General features: G+C 39.3%; 1 protein-coding gene across 7 annotated transcripts in view; it reads right to left on the bottom strand.

Moving 5' to 3' along the window:
* The window catches only part of LOC109958158 (adhesion G-protein coupled receptor D2), an 83,507-nt gene that overhangs the window by 2,380 nt on the left and 57,163 nt on the right, over window positions 1-23,964 (bottom strand). For 3 of the 7 annotated variants that reach the window (XM_020596579.1, XM_020596580.1, XM_020596582.1), the window contains one exon: window positions 15,056-15,138. In XM_020596579.1, coding sequence (XP_020452235.1) covers window positions 15,056-15,138 — 83 coding nt within the window. Of the gene's footprint in view, window positions 1-4,293; window positions 4,423-4,623; window positions 4,664-15,055; window positions 15,139-23,964 lie in introns of those variants that run through there. The other 4 variants (XR_002274632.1, XM_020596584.1, XM_020596585.1 and 1 more) reach the window with 4 other exon arrangements.

Raw genomic sequence — 23,964 nt, 5'->3', positions numbered from 1 at the left:
GTTTACTGAGATGTACTTGTACATTTCCCTGCATTGTCAAAGCACAGTCAAAGAGAAAGAGATTGAGGGCAGAAAAAAAACACAAAAGCTTTTGCAAGTGTTCCAAGATTGCAGGAAAAGCTGCCAGTGAATGCTGGAAGCAGTCAGTTTGGTGTTCAGTCCAGTTTTCCATTCTGGCCTGGAGGCTTAATCAGCAAGGACAGTCACTTTACTGTAATAGATTTGGTATAATTTGTATTATATATAACTCTATATGCAGTCTAATTCAGAGAGTCTATAATTTAAACTTTTTCCTAAGCAACCACCAAAATAACACAAAGTACCGGGTCCTGTACTCGTCCATGTATTGGCTCAGTCATTGTAGGTGATCAGGTAGAATGTAGGCAACAATTGTTTATTTCCCCTCAGTATTCATAGGCTGTCTTTTAAGCTGAATTAAGACTTCCCCGCAAATTAAAGCAACCTTAGCAAATTAATTTAAACATTATCACATAAAAGTACACAACTTTAACACATACTGCCAACAGTGGGGGGGGAGCGGGGGGACTTAAATCCTACCGTAGTCATAAGTATTCTTGTTTTATCAGTAAAATATTATGTGATTTAAGCAACATAATTTGCTGAAATCCAAAGTTTAACCTTAAAAGGACAGCAGAGAACATGAAAACAAAAAAGAATATTAGAGCTTTGGGAGCATTTGTGTAAAATTTACTTTACCTGGGATTTTACATTTTATTGATGAATAAAATGGCTACTTTATCTGTTTCAGTGTTTCAACTGGAGGTAAAACAAGGAGGCTAAAAAGCGCCATCACTACTCCTCAGAGAAGCAGTTAGCCAACTTTCTAATCACTTACAGTGAAGAGCAACTGGGGGATCCATTGTTCGGCAGCCTGATGGACAAACTAAAAATGTAAAAATCAAATTAGCCAAGCATTGTTAATGGGAACACTCACTATTGTTATGCAAAAGCCTCACTGTGGCATGCAAAACAAATACACTAAGGTTTGGAGATGGAATGGTTCGAAGGCCGCTGCCGTTTCATTTCAAAGCATGCATTATACATCAGTGTGCATAAAGAGGAAGCCTACAGCGTTATGATGTTTTTTTCCACAATGATTATCCTTTATTAGTCATTAAAAAGAAAGCAAGAGAGAGAGAAAAAAATACAACTTTTAAGCACCTGAACCTCGCTGCCAGCATTCCATTAATTGCCTGCACAATGGGGAGAGCCTTTCGAGATTTTTCAATTTCAAAAAATGAGGAGCATGCATTCAGTCGTGCTCATGTTATACCAGCACTTAAATCCTACAGAGCTCACATAAAAAAGGACTCAAGGTTGCATCCGATTGAAAGCCTCCAACTACAGCCACTTCAGAAATCCATTTAGCAAGCAGGAGGTTGGAACATCTAATTCAAACAGAGTCGCCCTGTTAAAACGCTTGTACCAATGTCTTTTAAAAACACACACACACACAAACACACACACCTTTCTCCTGTGTTTGATTGGCTCCATTGCAAGAAAGATTAACCTGGCACACAGAGACAGTAAGACACAAATAATTAATCTTGCTAGGCCTCAGCCAAGTGGCTTGACTGCATGTGGAGTCTTGACCTGTGCTTTGACAGTGTCAAAAAGGGTGCTCTATGAGGGCAACCAAAAAGAGGTCCGGGGTGTCTGTAATAACATGACAACTTGCAGGTCACGAATGTCATGACAGCTGCAGAATCCTGGGTGAAACAAATGTTTTTCTACGAAAGAAATGGATATTTACACAAGACGTTTCAAAGAATTAAATAAAAATAAGAAGGGAAAAAATGGTAGCTTTATGAAGTTATGTTTAATTCACTGAGAAACTGATGACACATGTTTGCAGTGGGAATGCTTGAGTCACTATACACCGTTAACAATTATGTAGCTATTGTTGTTAGCATACTTATTCATTTAATAGGACAGTTGCTTACACTCACTGTTAAACTTGAACAATGGCCAGCAAAACTTCCATCACACAAATCACAGGATAGCTGACCATTTCAGTTGATCAGATCAGTGGTTTTGAGTTTGTAGTTTTGTTCATTCTCATACTAATTACACAGTTCAGCTCCTGTTTGTTTCTACCAAACAGCTCTTATTAGTGTGGGAACCACATAATTAATAATTTCTCTCACAACTTTTTCCTAGAACAGACTGCAAACTGTGAAACTATCAGGCTGTCCATCAGACAGAAATTAAGTTTGCTTAAGGTTGCTCTAACAGAGAAAAACAAGATACTGTATAGGGAATCAGGACACCCACACATGGTTATTACTTGCTTTTCTATTTACTTCACAGAAAGTTTCAGTCTGTGACCTTATGTCAAGTGTTTAGAACAACAAATGTAGAGCAGTTCATAACCTGAATATAGACCAGATCAGACTGACAGATGAATGTAGACATTTAAAGAAGATGCATTTAATTTTCTCAAAGGTTTCTATTGCCAATAACCCAAATTACACAATTGGCTGCATGCAACAACATTTTGTACTCCTGTCCTAGATTTCCCTTTCTTTTTTCTGTGAGGCTGTAAGTATGCATCTCAAAAGTTCACACACAAGAGCTTATAAATGCACACAAATAGCTCACACAAAAAAGATTTGTGACAATATCCTACTTAAGTTTAATTAATGGAGCCTATTGGCCAAAACACAAAACCTAACCTCATCTTAATTCTAATTCTATACCTGAAACTAAAACACACCAGATTCCTCTCTCTAGATATAAACATGTGAACAGTTCTGTGGCCCAACAATGTGATTAAGCGGGCGTCTGACTGAGTGTGTTGACACACAACCACTTAGCTGTGTTGAGCTGTGTTGGTGGGTGACGAGAGGTTACAGGGGGAGTGTCACGTAGGCGTGTACAATATGGCCACATTGTGACAAGTTGATGTGAGTGGCCTCATTCATGTTTCCGGCTAGTTTCTGCTGTGTTGTCGTTAGTCATGCTGCTAATGTATGTACGCTACATTACCACCAATTTTCACCACCAGTGTGTTGGGATAGATAGACGAAAAAACACCATTTAACATCCAATAACTAACAAAATGCATGGCATATCATTACGGTGTGTTTTTAACTGTGGCCCAAATTCCAGAGTGAATATTAGTGGATTATCATGGTAACATGGCAAACAAGAAACTTTTCCCCATTCTGACCGTCCTCCTTTATGTGATTGGTCAACACAACATCTTGCTGGATGATGTCATCATGCATTGCAGAAAAACCTGCACCAGATCCAACTTTTTCACTGCATGTGGCTGCATCACGGTGTTGACTGCGGTTGAACGCAATCCCCCATAACAATGAATGGGGAGGTCTGCATTTTTTCACATCTTTGAAACTCAGCCTGAACGTATTCACACACATACATACACAATGGTTTCTGAATATGGTCACACATTCACTATTTTATTTATTTTTGCAAATAAAGATAATATAATATTAAAACAAAAAAATGATATGCTTCGGTCTTTAAGGTTGCAAAATGTGAAAAAAATGAAAAGGTCATAAGACCTTCTGAGATCTGTATCTGTTCATTCATACTAAAAATGAAAGGCATATAGGAAAATGTATAGCCAACAGCAAGAGCTGGGTGAGGGAGGTGGCCTCAGATTCCATCACATAAAACCAGAACATTTTTAATTTCACAGGACCACAGCAGCCTTGAGCTGTGACCTACTGCTGGAGAGCTGAGGAGCCAACATAGAACAGGACCATCATCAATCACAAACACACATACACACCATGCATACTGCAAACATGCACTATAGACACATACGGGTCCACGTCAGCTATCTACAGACAAAGACAGACACATATGATGCATTTTGTACAAACAGTGACATCTGCATTACTGAACTGAGAGGCAGCAAGTGATTTGTCCAACATTGCTTTTACTAAAGACTAAATGCTTTCCATCAAAGCTCTGTGCAATTTCAGCTGACATGCCTGAGAAGGTGATGTGCAGTATTTAAAAACACAGCTTTTACTGTCTGCTCCCAAATTGTCTATCATCTGTGTTTGTTTACATTACTAAGCTTTTTTTCTGTTTCTTCTGAAGTGCTACATAAATGCTGCAAACAAATAAAGCAATACATTTGCATTATAAATCTAATACTGTATGTCCTTGAGTGCACTGCATTCAATATGTATAACAAAAACAAAAGATTCAACTTCAATTTTGTATGTGTCAGTGTGTGACTCTGTTGGCGTGGTTGTGTCCACAGATTGTTTGTCCATGTGTCTCTATACATACGTCTGCAGGTCTGTTGGTGACCTCCTATCCGGGGTCAAGTCATGGTGGCAGCAGGATCAGTAAGATAGTCCAGACATCCCTCTAACTGGCGACACGTTCCAGCTCCTCTGGTAGGATACCAAGGCGTTCCTAGGCCAGATGAGATATATAATCTCTCCAGAGTGTTCTGGATCTGCCCCGGGGTCACCCATCAGATGGACATGCCAGAAAGACCTCCAAAGGGAGGCATCCAGCAGCTGGAAGCATCCACATAAGATGCCCGAACCACCTCAACTGGCTCCTTTCGATGTGAAGGAGCAAAGGTTCTACTCCAAGTCTCTTCTGGGCGTCCGAGCTTCGCACCCTATGTCGAAGGCTATGTCCGGCCACCCTACAGAGGAAACTCATTTCGGCCACTTGTATTCACAAACTTATTCAGCAGAGAATCAGCAGAGAACAAGTGGGCAATATTCTGGTGGAGCTCATGGTAACTGACATTTGATAGGTTTTCTCTGTGGAATTGTACCAGAGTAACAGCACAGGCTATGAGTCTAATTTAAGACCAGTGATGTACAGTGTAGTGAAGCTGTGTAAAACCTGAGGCTGAATACCTGAACACAGATATTGGCAAATAATACTGGCTCAGCCGTGGACAAACGCAGTCGAGGTGGTAGGCAGAGTGAATGCTTCCTGGCAGACTTGGGCTGGTCCTTCATCTATCCAGACATTTATTCAGATTCACGGGAATGGGGCATAAGTAAAGTCACAGTCAGCATGTCTATTGACAACCTAAATCTACTCAATTCATCCTTGAATACAAGTGGACACTTATGCCAAACTTGAACAAATTCCGTCAAGGCATTAATGAGATATCGTGCTCACAAGAATGGGCCAGATGGACAAACCCCAAAACATAATGTCTCTGGTCATGGCTATCGCCGACACGGAGGCATAACAACAAAACAATGATGCCGGCACGGAGGCATAACAACAAAACAATGATCTGAAAAAAACTAAAATCTGCATAAAGATGCAGAAATGATGAGTGTGACAATAGGAGAAACAATGTTCTATTAAAGGTTTGAAGGAGTTCAGTGTTGTAAATATTACTTTTACAACTAGGGTGATTCATATGTGTCACCACCTACTATGTCATTGTGTGAAATAGTGTATATCTTCACTTATTCCCTTTTGACTCTGACAAAAAAAATCTCAAGTAAAATGTAAATGTAATGAGAAAGTTGCACCCAAGTGCAGAATTCTTGCTTTGTAATACCAAGCAGTTGTATTTAACCAATATTTTCATCCTGACAGAAGGAGGACAGACACACCCAGTGTAGCCAAATCAGAAACTGACATCCACAACTGATAAAAACGTCAGTTGAAATTTGTAAAAACTTATAAATAATGGATACTCCAAGAAGGCAGGGGAGCATCTTCAATGAGCCCAGAGTGCCGAGCATGCTTTCTCATCTCCAAACCAAGGAGCCATCTTAATGACTGCGCCTGGAGCCTTGGGGGTCTGCATAAGCTCCCCCACATTCGCCCCAACCCCACTAGTGGACCCCCTCGTCAAGCCCATCCATACTTCCAACCACCAACCACGCATCATACAGTCATACAAAAGGGAACATGAGCTCTTGAATTAAACATTTGCAGCAGTGACCGCTGCCTGTTTTAGGCAAATCAGCAGAAAATAAAGTAAACAGAGTGCCTCTGGAAGAGCCATGTGTGTGCAATTGAAACATTTTTTGAAGAGTGTTTGGGTGGGGTGGGGTGGGGTGGGGTCTCTGAGATTTTGCGGAGAGCAGAAAATGCAAACAATGTCGCAAGAGTGTGCTTGCTTTGTGGTTGCTTTGTGGCTACCTCCTTTTTATGTTTTGTGGATAAAAATGTTATGCAGTTACCTTCATTTGGTGTGTTGGAAGAAACAGGAATAAGAGTACAAAAGAGTTTAGTTTGGAGATACACATTCTATGTGAAAGATAAAAACAGAGATACACAATGTTTGCAGAATTACAACACTGGGCTCCACAGTAGGGCATGGATTGCGCTACATATTTCTGTCGGAACACAACCTGTGCTCAAGAGTGTGGCGTCCAAACCCAACACAAACCAGACAGCAATGCACTTGAGTAGGTACAGTATGGTGTTTTTCCCCTTATCATTAAACAAAGCAGATATCTGAGTGATCCTGCTGTTTAGCCTAAAGTTTGACCTATGCTTCTGAACCCAACCCGGATCTGAACATAATTTCTAAATTTCTGTCTGATTCGGGCCTGAACCCTCAGGTAATGCCAGGCTTGGTTTGGGTATCCACACTCTACTCCACAGCATCCTGCATCATTGTGACTGCAGGTCACCACTGAGAAAGGATGACGCTGAGTAATGTAAGGACCACTATCTCTCTCTCCTGAACTACATTCAGACATAAACAGGAGATTGCCTAAAGGAAGGAAGTCATATTTTTTTACAACTGTGCTCTGGATGAGGACAGCATTGTGCAAGAGCTGCATTTCATATATATGTATATATATTTTTTTATTTATGACATTTACTCAAGAAGTCTTATAACGCTATTGAGTATCACACACAACCTGAAAAAAATGAGAGGTCAGGCAGAGTGAAGCTAGTGCTTGTGTTTAGGATGAAAACTGTTTTCCTGTTGCCATTTAAAAGGCCTTGTCCTGCACCTGCCACAGATAAGCCATTTTGTCTTATTGTTTTTGTTGTTGGATGAAGATCTGGGCACCAGGTCAAAACTGTGATCTGTCAGGGTGCAGGGATTTATGTCGTACTTGCATCCTATGATACTCATCACATCTGCAAGTCGTGGTGTTAAATCAGATTGGAAGGCTGCACAGCATTACATACAGTATACATGCTAGCCACAAGGCAACAGATTCCACATTTGTAGCAAAGGTGTCTGCACTGTTAAAAGATGAAAAATACAGTTGTTGTGGATGTGGTCTCAATTATCTTCTCCATTATTATTTCACTTATCAATACAGTAGTTTAGAAATGTGCCCACAGGAAAATAAACATGTTTATGCACACAGATAAGGAAATTTGATCAAACTCTCTGTCTGCCAAAAGGGTGGTGAAACCAAGCTGAGACATGGAGGCTGAGGATGGAGGGGGAGGGATTCCAGTGCCCTACAGGAAGTGATTTAATGTCCAAAAAGACATGCTTGTTTTTGCTCTTTCTTTTTCCTGTTGTGTTCTGATAGGGACTTCCTGTCCCCACTGGGGATGGATACGGTGTCATCCGTCCATCCATCCCACCCACAACTCACGGAAATATCATTCTGCTGCTATGCTGTCGCGGTGAGAAACTCACCCCACTCTTTGGACATCAGTGGAAATGATTGCAAAGTGGGTGTGTGTGGATGTGTAGCTGGGCAGGGTAGAAACATACAGTATTAACCATTTATCAGAGGCGCTTATAAACATGCATTGACTTACTGTGCAAGTAACTATAATTTTTTTAACCAAGAAAATGACAAGCAACCAGTACTGAGAAGGTTATTGATCAGAGCTGTGAGGCTGTAAGGAAGAACACACTCTTGTATGTCATATTGGTACAATTGTGTCTCCATGCTTCTGTGTGTGTGCACGTGCATGTAAGCATATGAGCAATAACATGCCAATGTACAATATATGGGCCTGATGAACCAGAGGGCTCAACCCCAGCCATGGTAACACCAGGATCATCTCTTCCTGTCTGCCTCAGTATCTCTGTGACCAACTCCCTTCCTTTCTGCTAAAACACGTGAAGATACAACCCCCCACCCCCAACACACACACACACACACACACACACTTAAATTCTCTGCCTATCTCTAATCCTTCCCCTCAACCTAAACCTGAGCCTTGCTCTGATGTCAACTGTATCTGTTTTGCCAGGGATTGGACGAATACAAATAAAATGCCAATAGAATGCAATTCAATACAACAAAACTGATTTTGATACCTCAGAGGACCAATCTCAACAAAAACTTAAAAGAAACAACAAAAGCTTAAAAAAAGGTAATAATGTACTGTATTTGTTGCAGCATTATAGCACTGGATGTTTTCTAGTGTCTTTGTATCTCCACCACCTTTTTAAAAAGCCTTCAAAAGTCAGTGTGGCTGAACACACTCACTAAGGCCAATTTCACTCATCAGTGATACCAGGAGCACCACACCCAGAACCTATGGATGAACACCTTATTCAGGTTCCAGTCTCCTTGCAGTATATCTAGTCAGTTGCATTTATATACTGTAAATATGAAAAATGTTCTTCAACAATCACTCACTGTGGGCTGTTTCATCATAGCAATTTAACCGATGGTCTGAAGGCCTGTGTGGCCTAACTAAAAGTGAGCAGGTAGGGTTTGCATTGTTTCAGTCGAGGGCACTTAAAGAGGATATCTAGCCAGACACAGAGATAGAATCTTATGACCTTAAATTAGTAGCATTCTGTCAAACCACTTGGCCAACCTGTCACCAAAATCAGATTGAAGCATACACATACTTAACATCAACTAGGGTAAAAGTGTGACTTGCGAGCATTTTCTAAACTAAAAATGTAAAGTGTTTGACTAATAAAGAATTAGGTGGTGTCTCTGACTCTGATAGAGTGGACACAGACAGATTAGATTCTAAAGATTTTAGTGAGCCTTTTTCCGTACAGTGGTGAAAAATAACTTATGCCATTAGAACTCCACGATGTTTCCACCAGCAACCAAAGCGCCTCATGTCACAGTGCTTATCTGCACTTCTCTCTGCTGAATGATTTAATGCTATCACCACACAAAAACACACAGACACACACAGTGACCCACCCATCAACCTCCTATCTCACTCATTCACCTCATCTGCCCACACACGGCATAGTGATAGCCTGTCTCACACACACATTCATAGATGCACATGTGTGCACACATTCACCTACAGATGGAGGAAATAAGCTCAGCACTGCCTGTGTCTGCTAAGGATGTGAGGTGCAGTGATGGCACATTAACGATAGGACCCATGATAGCAGTACACATCAGCCTCACTGAACAAAGCATGCAGCCAGTTTTGAATTCAATGAGGATTGTTTAAATGAAACAATGGCTTTTGGCCCCACTGAGAGCTAGAAAAGGGTGAGAAAGGTGAGTTTGTCAGTGGGAGCAGGCTGGTGTTTTTGTGCTTTAGGCTATAGATGATCCCTTAGGTCCAGTGGGGTCGTGGATCATAAATAATGCATGGTGCAACAACATCCCCTGTTTTTCAGGTATCTAACAAAAAGGCTGATAGTGAGTGGGCTTAAAGGGGAAAAGTGCTAAACATGCTTACTATGGAACCATAAGAAGTATCTGGATGCAGTATGACTTACATTTGATTGTTTATATTTTGGGACATTATTTTAGCAGACACTCTTATCAAGCATCCCAGATATTAATAAGCAACTTCTAAGGGTCTTACTCAAAACATATTTAAGGTAACAGAAATAAATCTTCTGAAATGTAAATGACACTTAGAAGTGATATACAGTATATTCTTTTCTCCTTCAGCCACATACAGTAAATGCACTACATAGAGCACAAAGCTATGTTTTGTGTGTGTGTGTGCGCGTATGTGTGTGCTTTCATTTATCTGCTCCTCACAGCCCATTTGGTCTATGCTAATAGGGTCTACTCATGCAGAGCAGCAGGTCTTAATGAGAAACCTTTGGCTGATGATCAGTGCTATTGATTAGCCTGAGCTCCAGCTTTAAGCAGGGCTAATTGATCAATCACCACTGGTTGCTTCGGATTAATAGAATACGACTGGTACTCCCTCCAAGACACATCCACTTTTAAAGTACTGTAGAGGCCTGAGTGTGTGTGTCTGTGTGTGTGGGCATGAATATTTACAGTGTGTATATGTTTATGTGCATGTGTGTGTGTGTGTGTGTGGGTACAGGAGATTAAACGGTACTAGAAGACTTTTATAATATAATTTGATACCAAGTATTGGTATCGAACAGAAAAAAGCTGATCTAATTCCAATCTTTATTTACAGTCTTGTATTTAAGGATAGTCCGTCATGTTTTGGAGATGCACATATCACACAACCAATAAGCTGCTATATTAATCAATTAATCCAGCTGTCTACACTTCCTGCATGTCGGCTGGCATGACACTTGTGCTTTATGCACATAGCCTCGACCTGAAGCCTATTTTTAACTTCAGGTATATTTTTTCTGAGCTACAGTATGAGTGTAAAACGCTCCACAGAATCCACCAAAACAATGAAAGCTCAGTAATTTCAACCCAAACTCCAACAAAATAATTCACCCAAAATTCAGTTATTCTTTTATTCATATCAATACTTCAAGCTAATAAATGTAATATTTTGGAACCAGGACCTGATCTAGTATTTCAAGAAGATCCTGAAAAATACAGATGAATTTCAATTTCAATATGTCAGATATTTCATGACCATTTCAGATTGGAATCTGTAACAGTAAAGGAATCAGATCCATACCCCCTCCATGTTATCATGTCCCACCCATATGTATGTATGTATTTGTTTCTTTAAAGGGTTTCAATATGATTTACAAGTTACAAAATGTGTTGAACTGCTGTGGTAGGATTTTAACATCTTTTTTTGGTGAGTTTAAGACAGATAAGATAAGTGGTAGAGCAGGGATTCCTCATTTTAGTTATTTGACTAATGAGTCACAGGTGTCTTGGTCAGTCAGAACATTTTAAGTTGATCAATTAATTTGTGTGTTTCTTCTGCCTAAATAAACATGTTTACTGTGAAGTGTTTCTACAATCTCAGAGTAAAACCAGAAAAGTTTACAAAGCAGACATACATTACTGATATACTGAATTTGCTAATAATATATATCTGACAGCTCTTTTATAGCTTTTTTACTACAAATTGGAAAACAGCAAGTTGATTATGTCTACCTCTGATATGATGGAGATTCCTTTTTGATCACAGGTGGGAAAAGGAGTTTTTTTGTCCAGAGAAATCACTGCAGTGTGGTATGGGGGAATTTTAATCAACGGTCTGTAAAAAAAACAATAAAACTTGTCTCACCTTGGTTTAAAGAGCTGTCAACCTATCTATCCTATTAGTCTGAGTTTCTAAGGAGAGCTCCTGAATCGTGTGTTATAGTCTACATGGCATTCTTGAGAAGTTTTTTATAGTGACAAGAATTTAATAAGAGTATGTTTCTGAAACACAAAAAAACAATTAAAGGTGTCAGATATCAGCTGCAAAACTGTGTATTTTGTGTCTTACTTGTCCCAAAGCTGACAGCCATGACACTAGAAGTCCCCCCTGCCAGGAAGGACTGAAGCACACAAGCTAAAACAGGAATTGAAAACAACACCTCTAACACACTCATGCAAACACACACGTTCATAACCCCATCGAATGTCTGATAGGTTGGCTGGCCTGAGGGCCTCCATGGAGGATTTGTGTCTGTATGTGTGTGTGACAGGGCAGACTGGAAGTTCCAGCTGGTCTGTCATGAGACTCCCAATCGCGTGTGAACAGTAACAGAGGGAGTTGTGGCTAACTGGTTCAACACTGAAACACTGAACAGGCTGGCAAGGGTAACTCGACTACAAAAGCTTATGGATCATTTCAAAATTGTCTGCTTCTAATTTGCCCCTGCAAAAAATAAGCTAGTACAATACATAATTTTCTAGGCTTCAAAATCAAACGATTAATTGGAAGATTGATTAAGAAATTTTAAATAGCCTCCAGAGTGTTTGGTTGGATTGTCATTACAATCATAATGTTTGGCTAATTACTCACTTCATTACAAATATCTATGTATAGTATACATCCAGAAATTCAGATGGGTAACAAATTAAAATTAAAACCTGAATAGTAGAAAAATATAATGACTTCAGATGCTTGGGCTCACTTGTCCCCTGACATATATCAGATATCATTTAAACAACCTTTCTCTGGTTATTGGAGCACTTATTGACAGTAGTTTGCAGCCATGTACTATTTTTTATTCTTTTTTTATTTTTATTATTTCATTCATAATTTTATTAAAAAAATCAACTGTTGACATTTATTAAAATTCATAAGGAATGACAAGTAATTTGTCACATCAAAGGTATGCCTTTTCATCTCTAATATATGTATTACATATATATTCCTGACACCCTGACATAGACATTCCATAAGCTTAAAAATGTTTTGCCATCATTGGCACACTCACTAAAACCTTATCTGTGATTGCAATTATACAGCACAACCTGTCAATGCAAAGTCTCTAGCAACAACAGCCGCCGAGTCTTGTCTGTGCTGATATTAGAGAACAGCCCTGAGAACACACACATCATATTCAACTATTCTCATTTAGTTAACCATGGCCAACTACCCAGCCACACACAAACGCTCACACCCTCCTATCGTTTGAGCGACTTACACATTTTCTGTAATGGCACCACACTCCCATCCAATAACCTCTTGCGTGAACTTAATTGTGTATACTCAGGTATAGAGTTTCGGACCGTGCCTGGGTCCTGCAGCACTCAAAGAGAAACAGACGCTCGCTATAAACTTGACAATGAGTGAGTGAGAGAGAGATAGCATGAAACAGTGAGGGAGAGAGAAAGACTTGGACCACCCAGCGGCTGTGGAGACAAACAAAGCTGGGCAGAGAGCAAAGTCAGTTTCGATCACATCGGAGATAGGATAGTTGGAAGCTGTTGTGCAGTAGCAGTTCACCGAGGGTAGAGGAGGCAGAGAGGAAGTAAAAGCAGAAAGCTGAAAAAGGAACTTGATCTCAGAGTTTGTACTGAGTAGTTTTCATCTCAGAGCAAAATGCAAAATCCACTTTTTTTGATAGAGTTTTGTTTTTTGATTCCAAGGAACTGGTCTTCATTCTTTGATGAGTCAAGATTATTTCTTCACAGGTTGTATGGTAATTTACACTGTTATCAAGAGACAGCTGTGGTTCTTTTAACTAGGAGCTCTGCTGGTTTTCATTTTACACATTCATCCCACTTCCACTTATGAACTGAACTCAGGGCGCCTTACTTCAGAACAGAAAAACTAAAGAGTTAAAACCATCCTTTAAATCAGAGGCCCTAATTGGGAAGTTTTCTCCACCCCAGGTTTCATGTTGTGACATTAAATAAACATGGCTGCTCACACCATCAACACTATGTACTCTACTTGTACAAGAACATTTTCACCGCTGCATGACTTTACCATGCAAACATACAAAACAGTAAAAACATTTGGATAAACCTGTGCAATAAAATGTTTTTAGTGTTCACGAGCAGTAAATAAAATACTGTATTCATCCACACTGTGCCAGATTAAATAAATGAAAATCATGTAATAGATTATGGAGTAAAATGTCACTGTGTACTGGAGGTTTCAAAAAATGGGCTTGTGACCAGCTTTGATCAAAGGTAAAATGATCAGCACGCTTCCCTCTTCTTACAATAATCACTCATGTGCCTTTGAACAAGTTAGTGTATGAATTTAAAGCAAAAAGGATGCTCAGTGGACCCTGGCCAGGATGAACAAATAAATGAAGTAAAGTAAATGTCATTCCTATAGTAGTAAGTGCTGTCTCCTATTTCACAAAACCGTCATCTATTTCAAAAACATATTACATTATAAAGCCCATTACAAACACTATGGAAATCAGGTTTTCTACAATTTGGGACAAAAAACTTCAAATTTAAAATAAGTTACACTCATTTGTTAAAGAGCATATGTGATGTGTGATGTGTTTCTTCTGCTGGCCACCAGGGGGATGAGGATATGCAGAGTCTGATCAGGGTGTAGGAGCCATGGATTTACTTCACTGGAGAGGCAGTCAATCTAGCATTGTTGAGTATCTGAGAAGGTGTGCGAGACACACTGCAAAAGAGACAAGGGACCTCTACTAATTCCTAAAGCGGTTTTGTGATTATTCATTCTATTCAAATTACACACACTATTTTTGTTATTATCACTTTTAGTGCTCTATTTTTATTTCTATTGCCATTGTTATTTTCTATTCCTGTTGCCTTACAATACATTGAGCGCTTCTGTACCGGAGTCAAACTGTTATGTGAGTGTGGTGTGGACCCCAGTTGCAAAAAGAGACCAGAGTAGCGGGGAGAGAACAGGTAAACAAAAACATAAATCCAGGAAGCAGATTGACGTGAAACCGTAACACAAACTGCTCTTATGTTCAAACAAACTTGGCAATTAAAGACAATTCTAATTTACTAGAGATCATTTTGGGGTATTCTGGTAGTATGAAAAAAAATACATATTGTTAATTGTCTATAATAATTATTGAACTAGTGATATCAAAAAAGCAATGAATAAACTTTTTTTTTTTAATTATATTGTATTTAGCAATATAAAACGCTAATGAAATGGATCCTCAATAATTCTGAATGTGTTCGAGGCTGTTCACACTATCCATCATGTGGTGGAGATTAAAACTGTGAGAATATATTTGTCAATTTATTTGACTTTATTTAATACTTAAATATTAAGAAGTATATGACTACAGATAATTATTACATTTTACTTATTACATTTTTATAAAGCTAAGATTTGTAGCTTTAATGTTACAAAGGCTTTTTACTACAGGTTAATCGTGTTTTTTATTTATTTACTACAGCATCAACAGCTCCTGGAGAGTCCTGGAGATTAAGCATGATTATATAAGCATAATTAAACTTAATTGAACCCACAGCGCAAGGCCGATGACTAATATACCCTGGTGTCTGAATGTGTGTGTGTGTGTGTGTGTGTGTGTGTGTGTGTGTAAAGAGTAAGTTACCTTTTGATGCAGATGAGTGCCTTTGGAGGTTTGGCTCGAGGGATTTTCTAGTATCTCTGGAACACAAGGAAAGGACACATGACCTGAAGACAGACAGACACAGAGTTAGGTATGCCAGTCAGTGCTGCTGACAGTGTTTAATACCACTGAAAATTAAATGAATACACTCAAGTACTATTATTTACATAATTGAAGTTAATGAGAGTGGACAGGATTGGACAGGGTCATATTTTTCTAGTTCATATTTGTACAAAATATCAAAAACTCAAAGTGCACATCCAACATCAACAACGTCACCAAGATGGCACAGCAGAGGATGTACTGTACTTCCTGCACTGGCTCAGGAAGTTCATCCTGTCCCAGGAGCTGGTACAGTTTTACAAGGGAATCACTGATCTGTTCTGTGCTCATCCATCACTGTCTGGTTCAGTTCAGCAACCAAACCAGACAGGAACAGACTACAATGGACATTTTGGACTGCAGAAAGAATTATCTGTCCATGGAGGATCTGTACACATCATGGGTCAGGAGGAGGGCCGAGAAGGTTTCTTCAGACCCCTCACATCCTGGACACACACTGTATGAACTTCTCCCCTTTGGACAGTGCTACATAAGAGTGAGCAAACTGTTCACTACTGCCAACTGGAGAACAACAGGCCAATATACACTCAGTAAAGCCACATGAAGCCAAGATTTGTACTTCATTATAAATGTTTTCAAACAGTTATCGACTTTGACAGGAGAAAAGAGTTTAACAGTGTTGACTAAGTGGTTGGTTTTACATATGTGCAGTGATTTTTTTTGTCTGTCTCCGTTAAAGTGTGGCCATGCCCTGACTGTTTCTGGCAGATGCTTCTAGGACTGTCTCCTACGCAGATGGTGACCGGTCTACTGTTCCACCAGCTCCCACTGTGACACTCCCAACGACTTTTGGACACTTGATTTGGTGACTGTTCCATCAATGAGGACAGACCGCAGGAACTAACAGTAGCTCCATCACGACAACGGTGAAATTTCATCTGACTGGGCAGTTGGTTTGGTTTGCACCCAGCCTTTTCAGCCAGTTCTTCAGGGTGCAGGCCATCACTGACCACTGTACTACACTGACAGTCTTTGCTGTGTCAGATAAAGCTGTTAGGGAGAATCACAGTCAGCAACTAGTCAACGTCATGTTGAAATTGTCAACTTTGAGTGGCAAAGTCAACTACTCGACTAATCTGTGCAGCACCTACTTAACAGTGCAGCTTCCTTCTCTAAATAGTTTAAACAGATTTATAGATATTTATTTGCAATGGACAGGGAGGTACATACATCTGCTGATTTCAGATGAGAAGACTGGGTGTAGGTTTTGATACAAATTGGTCAGAGTTAAAAACCACCTAGTCCTGCTTGACTAGCCATGCTGTTATCAATTAAACCTATCGAGCAAATTTTGTCAATGTACTAACTTTCGTTAGTCACCCCAGAATGCATCAGTAAATTTCAACTCATTGCTTTATATTTTTAAGAATATAAAGGCTGTAGATTCTGACAGCACATTCATGTGTACACTGAAGAGAGTTTATACAAAAACATCTTTTAAAAATGAATTAAATCTGTACTTGACCAAATATTCACACTATTAGAAATCTAAAAATGCTCTGTTCTCCAGTTCTATAAAGAAACTATCAAATTATTTCAGCAGTTGATGTGGTTGAAACGAAAAGAAATCAAGATATTCACAGTCAATATCATAATTAATTGTCTATTAATTATCGTTTTCCTGAATCTGCCACCTGACACAACCTGGCATTAGCCTTGGCAAAGCCTCGCTGTGGTGCGCTCTGGCTCTAAACTGACCGGGACTGAATGTGAGCATCATACGGCTCAACCCTCTCCTCTGAGCTCTGAGGGTTTGCGAGTGTGGTGATGAGGCAGCACCAGGAAGCTCAGTTATTTAGTGATAGTTTAATAATGAATCACAGATGTCAATGTTTAATATTTGGATTGGCCTTCTTTTAAAAACAAAAAGGTGCTTATGGAATAATTGGTGTCTTACAATTGCAAACAAAGTTTAACACAGCTGCCTGAATGTTTATCACATTGTGGATATATGATTAGAATGACCATCATAAAATCTGGCTTCATTTCACCGCTTCACCATCTGTGTCGCCAATTTCTCCAGTCTCCAAAATATCCATAAGAATGGGTGAGAGTTTCTGCACAGGTATGCACATTCTCACGTCAAGTTTGTTTTCATAAATCCCAACTGCTGGCCTACACGTTCCAAGCCCCATTTTGTGCATACCTAACAGTTATACGTGATTTCCCCCGATTTGTCTGACACAGTGGATTAATCTCCCTGGTTGACTGCTGATCTGAAGGTGGGTCAGCCACCATCCACCACCACCAAAACTAATTTCACTGTGTCACTGCACGACACCCCTGCCCACCACCCCCACTGACACCCATGTATGAATACACATTACAAAATATCTTCATCTGTCTCTGTCTTATCTACATGGAGGGGTACAGGAGGGTGGGTGGCTAGTCCGAAGGAGAAAGGTCAGCACATTGAAGGGGTTCAATCATTCTGAGGTGTCAGAGCTGCTCTTTAGGAAAGCAGATGAAGGGGGGCGGGAGGAGGAGGGGATGGGAGGGAGGAAGTAACAGAGAATGAAGTCGGGGGGGCTGTTTTATGTTTTTCTGGCTATTGGTTATCAGCCAAAAGTTCGTCACTGGCTACAGGGTTGGCTGGCATCCATTGCGTCCAAATCAATCATCACACTGTTTGTGTTTCACCATCACGTATTGTCTTTGATTTACCTTAATTATGAGAAAACTACACACTGTACACATCACAGTCATGCTACAAATAGTCATTTGATGGCTAAAAAGACACCAGAGGGTTTATTGAAATGGCAGAAGCTGGTAGTCAAACACACATACATACACATTCAATAATTCAGAAATGATCACACAATGCATCCACTACACTTGCTGGCATCTGGCATGAGGAAAACAGCTTTTAATAGCATCAAACCCACTGCAGTTTGTTTGGGACCATCTGTCCAATCTATTGTGCTTCTCTGTTGTGGCTCTTTGGAAGCCCATCGGGTGACAGCTGATGTATGGTCCCTTACAAAGTCCCCAGCCAGGCCCTCGGGATCCTGCCACACTGTTTTCTTCCTATCTACTATCTATTTCTTTTGCTTCTGTTTTGTCTTCTTATTTTCCTTGTCCTTTTTTGGCTTCACAAAGTATTTTTAGATCATGGTGTAGCAGTCTCTATTCTCCAGTGGTGCTATGCCAGTTTAGTCAGGGTACAGGAAGAGGAAACTGTGTACTTACATGTGTGTCTGTGTTCAAGGGGCAGGCAAAGGATTAGTGCCTTTATTATCAACCGTGTTTTTGTAGGCTGGGATACTGTATTTTTGCGCAAAAAGTTTTCATTTCTAGATTGTTGCTCTGGGTTGGATTTTTTTAGTATGCTTGAGCATTAGAGGTGCAATTATTAGAACAGGTTAAATTAATTTGTAAAGTTACTTATTCTACAATACTGGCCTTGTATGGAAACTTGTATGTTGTTTATAGGGGGGAAGAAAAAAAAAACACCAGTGTGAGTGAGGTTGTTCCTTGAGAGGTGGAAAGGTATGTTGGAGTTAAGGGGTGGGGGGTGGGGGGGTCAAAGCTGGGTTCAGGAAGTTTTCACTCCTTTCTTCCCAGAGTGCCCCTGGACTCTCCGACTTCCAGTAGACGGCTGAAAGAAGCCAGATGCAGGCAGGATAATCACCACCTAATAAGAGACTATATTGAAAGCAGGCTGGTGCTCATACATTAGAAGCTGGAAAGACATGTGCGCATACATTCACAACCACATATACATACAGGTACGCCAGCTGAATGCATATGCACAGGCATATTTAAGGCAAGTGTAATCATGGTGCATGATGACACACTTCAGAGAGAAGTGATCACTTGCAATCTGTACGCATATGGACAAGTATGTGCACAAAAGCCAACACACTCACACGCACATACAAAGACAACCACATCAAACCCAGATCCTTTTTCTGACTTTAGACCTCTACCACCATCCTAGAAAAATGTTAACATATGGCAGAAAATATCAATAATTTCACAATATATCAAATATCAATTTATATGAAGGAAGAACACGATCCCCTGGGTTTTGTGTATATTGGTGTCTGTGACCCTAATGAAGCATATGAGGCTATGCAACTTAAGTCCTGTAAAGAGTGAAAGAATTTCACTGAACCTTTGGATTCTAAATGTTGCAGCCAAAGTAACTTCTGGTTGTTTCAAAAAACTTTTCACTTATAAGATCTGATGTAGGTTTTTCATTTTTTTGGTCCTCATAAAGTATAAGTAGAATTTCTGTTTCATTGTATCATGGAATAATTTATGACAAGGTCCTGAAAGAATATTGGCAGTGTTTAATTGCTTAGAAACCCCAAAACAGCTGAAGGGATTTTCTAACAGGCAAGCTTACATTTCATCACACAAAAAAAGGCTTGGCATGAACCAGTGTTGGTGGAATTGAGTCCAAAATGAGATCAATACCATTTAAAAATGTGGCACTGCTGTTACCTACTGTTCCATTCACTGTATCTTACAACACTAAACATTTTCCATGTGTAATTGCATGTACTGTATGTTGGACACAAACACGAGGCAATTCATTGCGCGCCATTAAGACCTTCTGCACTGCTGCAGATTTTAAATTAAGCATTGCATTTACTAGCAGTGTCTAGGTACTTTAAATGAGCACAGCTACAATTTACAACATTTGAGTGTGCTGCTGCCAACATAAAATGTGTAAAACTTAATTAATTTCTAATTAATTTACACACTACATGTGAAGTTAAAGCCAATGCAACAGGTAATTATATATTGAAGAGACACATTTTGTTTAGTACAATGGTAGTATGTAGAGTGTAGCTAAGGATACACTTTAGAGTCACATACTGAGCTATTAAGTTTCAGATCAAGCCTCTCAGAGTAGGCAATCACTCCTATCTGGCAAAAAATCTCAGACTGATGCAGTGTTGGTCCTAATTTTAGGAGTAGAAGTAAAGGTATTTTATCAACATTCTTAGAAAATCACTCAGATCTCCACCAAAATTTAGGAAAGCTCCAGAAAAAAATGGAATTGTTTTTCTTTAGAGTGTAATAGTGACACATCTTGTCCGGGATGCAATTGCATATGCATATTGGTAAGACAAAACAAGACATCTGAAGACATCACCTTTGACTCTGGCAAGTCAAAATGGGCATTTTCCCCAATTTCTAACATTCTATGAATAAAAAGATACATCAGATAATCAAGAAAATCCTGGTAGATTAATCAGTGTACCCTGCATTTTTTCACTTTTATTTTAATTTGTCACCCATCTATCTGTATGTGCGTAATCACAATCCATCCTTCTAACACACACACTCGCAACACAAGATTAATCCAAATGTACACATCCCCCTGTGGTACAACACACCCAGTGTCCTGCTCTTACAATATCAGGTGAAGAGGAGAATCTATATTCAACCCCTCTGTCTTTTTTTCATTTCAGTGACTATGACCAGAAGCAGCAGCTGCTGCAGCCTCTTTCCTTGCTTGCGCTCAGCCGGGAGAAGGCAATAGGTTTAGCAGGCGAGGAGGCGAGGCAGATTTATGGCGGTGGAGGTGACCTCTGGGGCCGTAACACGGTGATGGGTGAGTGGCTCTCAACGGTAAGCTACTGGCACTTGACAAAGTGCCCGAAGCAGAATGAATTTACTTCTCTTTTCCTCAATCATCAAGCAGCCACTGCCCTGACCCCCATCCTGACTGCTATAACAAGATCTCCCATCTCACAAGGGCCTGAAAAATTTACTGTCACATCTACTTTTCAATGAGCTCAAGTGAGCACTTCTTTCACCTTCAGCGGAGCAGGTGCTGTGTGGAGGAGGGCTAACCTGCCTCAGTGTGAGTCTGTGTGTTTTATGTGTCATGTGTGCATGTGTGTGTGTGTGAGAGAGAGAGTGAGAGAGAGAGAGATAATAAGTGTACATGTAGAAATTTGTGTATACACACATGTATGCTGGTCCACTCGTTTCCTCACTCACCCAAAGTCCCCATCTCATGCAAACAGGCTTTCACAAACAAACACACTCCCAAGTTTAATACAGTATTTGCAAGGAGTAACAGTATTTGTAAGGAGAACATACAGCTTTGTCATTTCCAAACACAAACACACACACACACACAAGAAGAGAAGGAGGTTACCAGACAGGGACACAAAGGGCACAGCTATATGACAGTAGACACCTTTACCATTAATACCAGAAGTCAATCTACCTTATCACATTTCTTACACGAACACACACACACACACACACACAGACTTAATAGTCTGTGTGTGTTTGCCAGCTTTCACCAACTTGATGGCAGCAGATTTGGACTTAATGATCCTGATATTTTTTTTCTATATGCAGACGATAAATCTTGGTGCACACATTCAGATTTCACCTTTCTTGCTCTCTAGTTGTCTAGATGAAAGCAGATGTGACAGTGAGTAAAGTAAACTGAAGATATACATTCACATTTCAAATACATTAGCAGTAAAAACAAATAAGGTTTCTTTAATTTAATAAATGTGTTATTTTTATCTGCAAATCAATAGTGAGATTATTTTCTAATCAATATATAGGTATATGTGTTTCCATTTAACAAAGACAAAACAGAGAAGAGGAAAAAGAGGAGAAAAGAAAGATAAATTAAGAAAATCTTTGGTCAACCTATTGAGGGATTAAAAAGTAGTATAACAATTATATTGGATAGTAAATTAATACTACTGTATGTATTTGCATTTTCATACACAAAAGTTAAAATATTTTGGACAGGCTGATGGCAAAACTAAGGTATTCCATTAACCCCATCTAATCAACTTAGTCTTTAAACGAACTGTCATTTAAATGGACTGTTGCTGCATGATCTGTGTATCATTTCAAAGTCTAATAAACTGAATTATAATACTTAGTGTTTTTGCCCTTTTTAAATCCTTGGTCATTGGACGATACAGTCATAGTTCAATCTTATCTCTTGTCCCCACAAACAGACAAACTGTTTTACTGGCAACAAGACGAGAAAGGTTGCTGGTGAAGGCTCCTCTTGTTAAAATGGTTACTGGATCAAAGTGGCCATCTATATAACAGTTACACTGTCAATCAATACTCTGTATATTAGACAAAGAAAGCTGGTTATGCCAGCATTCCTATTTGTCAGCTTCAGTCTTTCAAATAAAACTAATTCAACCTCTTTTCTTTTATGGGCCTCTCTTTTGCCTACCCTCATCCACTGGGATAATGTTATCATGATGAGCCAATAAAAATCAATGATTAAACATGTGTAATTTTCCTGAGATGAAGTATTAAAATTTACTGTCTCTTTCTCTCTGTTGAGCCATCACATCAGCCCTGGAGCTGCAAACACTCTGCGGGTTACAACTGAAAATAAAGAAGGGCATTAAAAGCTATTCAATAAGCCACTGTAAAATTGATCAGGCTATAAAAGCTGCTCCTCGCCCCACCCACCCACTTCGAACAGGAATGTGGCTGTGGAGGAGTAAGAGAAGTTACGGAGAGCGTGGAAAAAAGGCAATGAATGTAAGAGGCAGGAGAGAGTGAAGGATAAAAGAGAAGGGCAGAAAGAAAAAGAAAATGACACACTAAAAATTAGAAGCTAAAAGTATGAAAAATATTAGGAACTGAAAAAATAACATATAATCAGAAATCCAGAAACCTAATTTAAAAAAATCCACAAAACGGTGAAGTAAATGGTTTGAGCATAATCAACAATTATCAACAATATATCTGAAGCTTTAGAGACGGCAAAACAATACAGAGAATATAAGGTAAAGCCATGAGAATGATACAAGGTAAGCTGAAGTGGCTAGTTAATTTAGATGGAGATATAATGTGTTTTTAAAGATAAAAACTAAAATTCAGTGCTTAATGTTTAAATATGCACTACTTGTAGGTTTTGTATTTGTACATGGTATATGCCAACATGCATATCTAAAGAAGATGTGCACTGCTTGAGTGAGTGTACATGTGTATATGTGAGAGTGTTAAGCATAAAGCGGCAACAATTTAGTTTCCATCTTTTTCTTTTGTAGCAGAAAAACAAAAAATGGAAAAGAAATTATACCACACACACACACACACACACGTTTATATACAGTATATGCTGCCAGATTGATACTGAATAGTCAATATATTTTGTTCCTACTGAACAGTGCAAGTGGTGGCTGATATTTTAAAGTCCCTAATTATGGAAAAGTTGTGTGATTATTATTACAATTGTTTCTGATATTATTAGGGTTTTTTTTTTCTAAAAAAGCTTGTCAGTTCTCATGGAAAGGTGTTCTGTCTGTCACTCTCTGCAACAATATCTTTTTTGATTCTACCACTAGAAGTGGCTAAAGTCAGTTATTTTCTTCAGTTTAATGCAGTGATTTGTTTGCCTGCTGAATATAAAAGGTGGAAAAGCACTAGTAGAATTTGAACACTGTCCGTAGACCATGCGCAGTCCACCCATGTCAGGATTGCCACACCCACCGCTACACAGACGCTTGACACTATAACAAATTCCACTGAGGCCTGTGTGAAAACCTAGTACCACACAGATGCTAGGTTTATGGAAACAATCTTATCAGTCTCTCCCTTTAAAATACATCTAAGCCAATTGAGGATCACACCTCAAATCACTGCAAAAAAGTGCAAACTGTCCTACCAATTTCAAGAAATCTTAGAAAATGGGGATTCCCCCCCACAAAAAAAAAATCCCTGGAGATTTATTGTTTCATAAATTATATGGACAATATGCTACGTGGGCCTTTCAACTGCCATCTTAAAAGAATAAGAGAATTCCA

The sequence above is a fragment of the Monopterus albus genome, unplaced genomic scaffold, assembly GCF_001952655.1.
Source record: "Monopterus albus unplaced genomic scaffold, M_albus_1.0 scaffold31.1, whole genome shotgun sequence".
Lineage (NCBI taxonomy): Eukaryota > Metazoa > Chordata > Actinopteri > Synbranchiformes > Synbranchidae > Monopterus > Monopterus albus.
The sequence above is the reverse complement of the archived record's forward strand: the minus strand, read 5'-3'. Positions and strand labels throughout refer to the sequence as shown.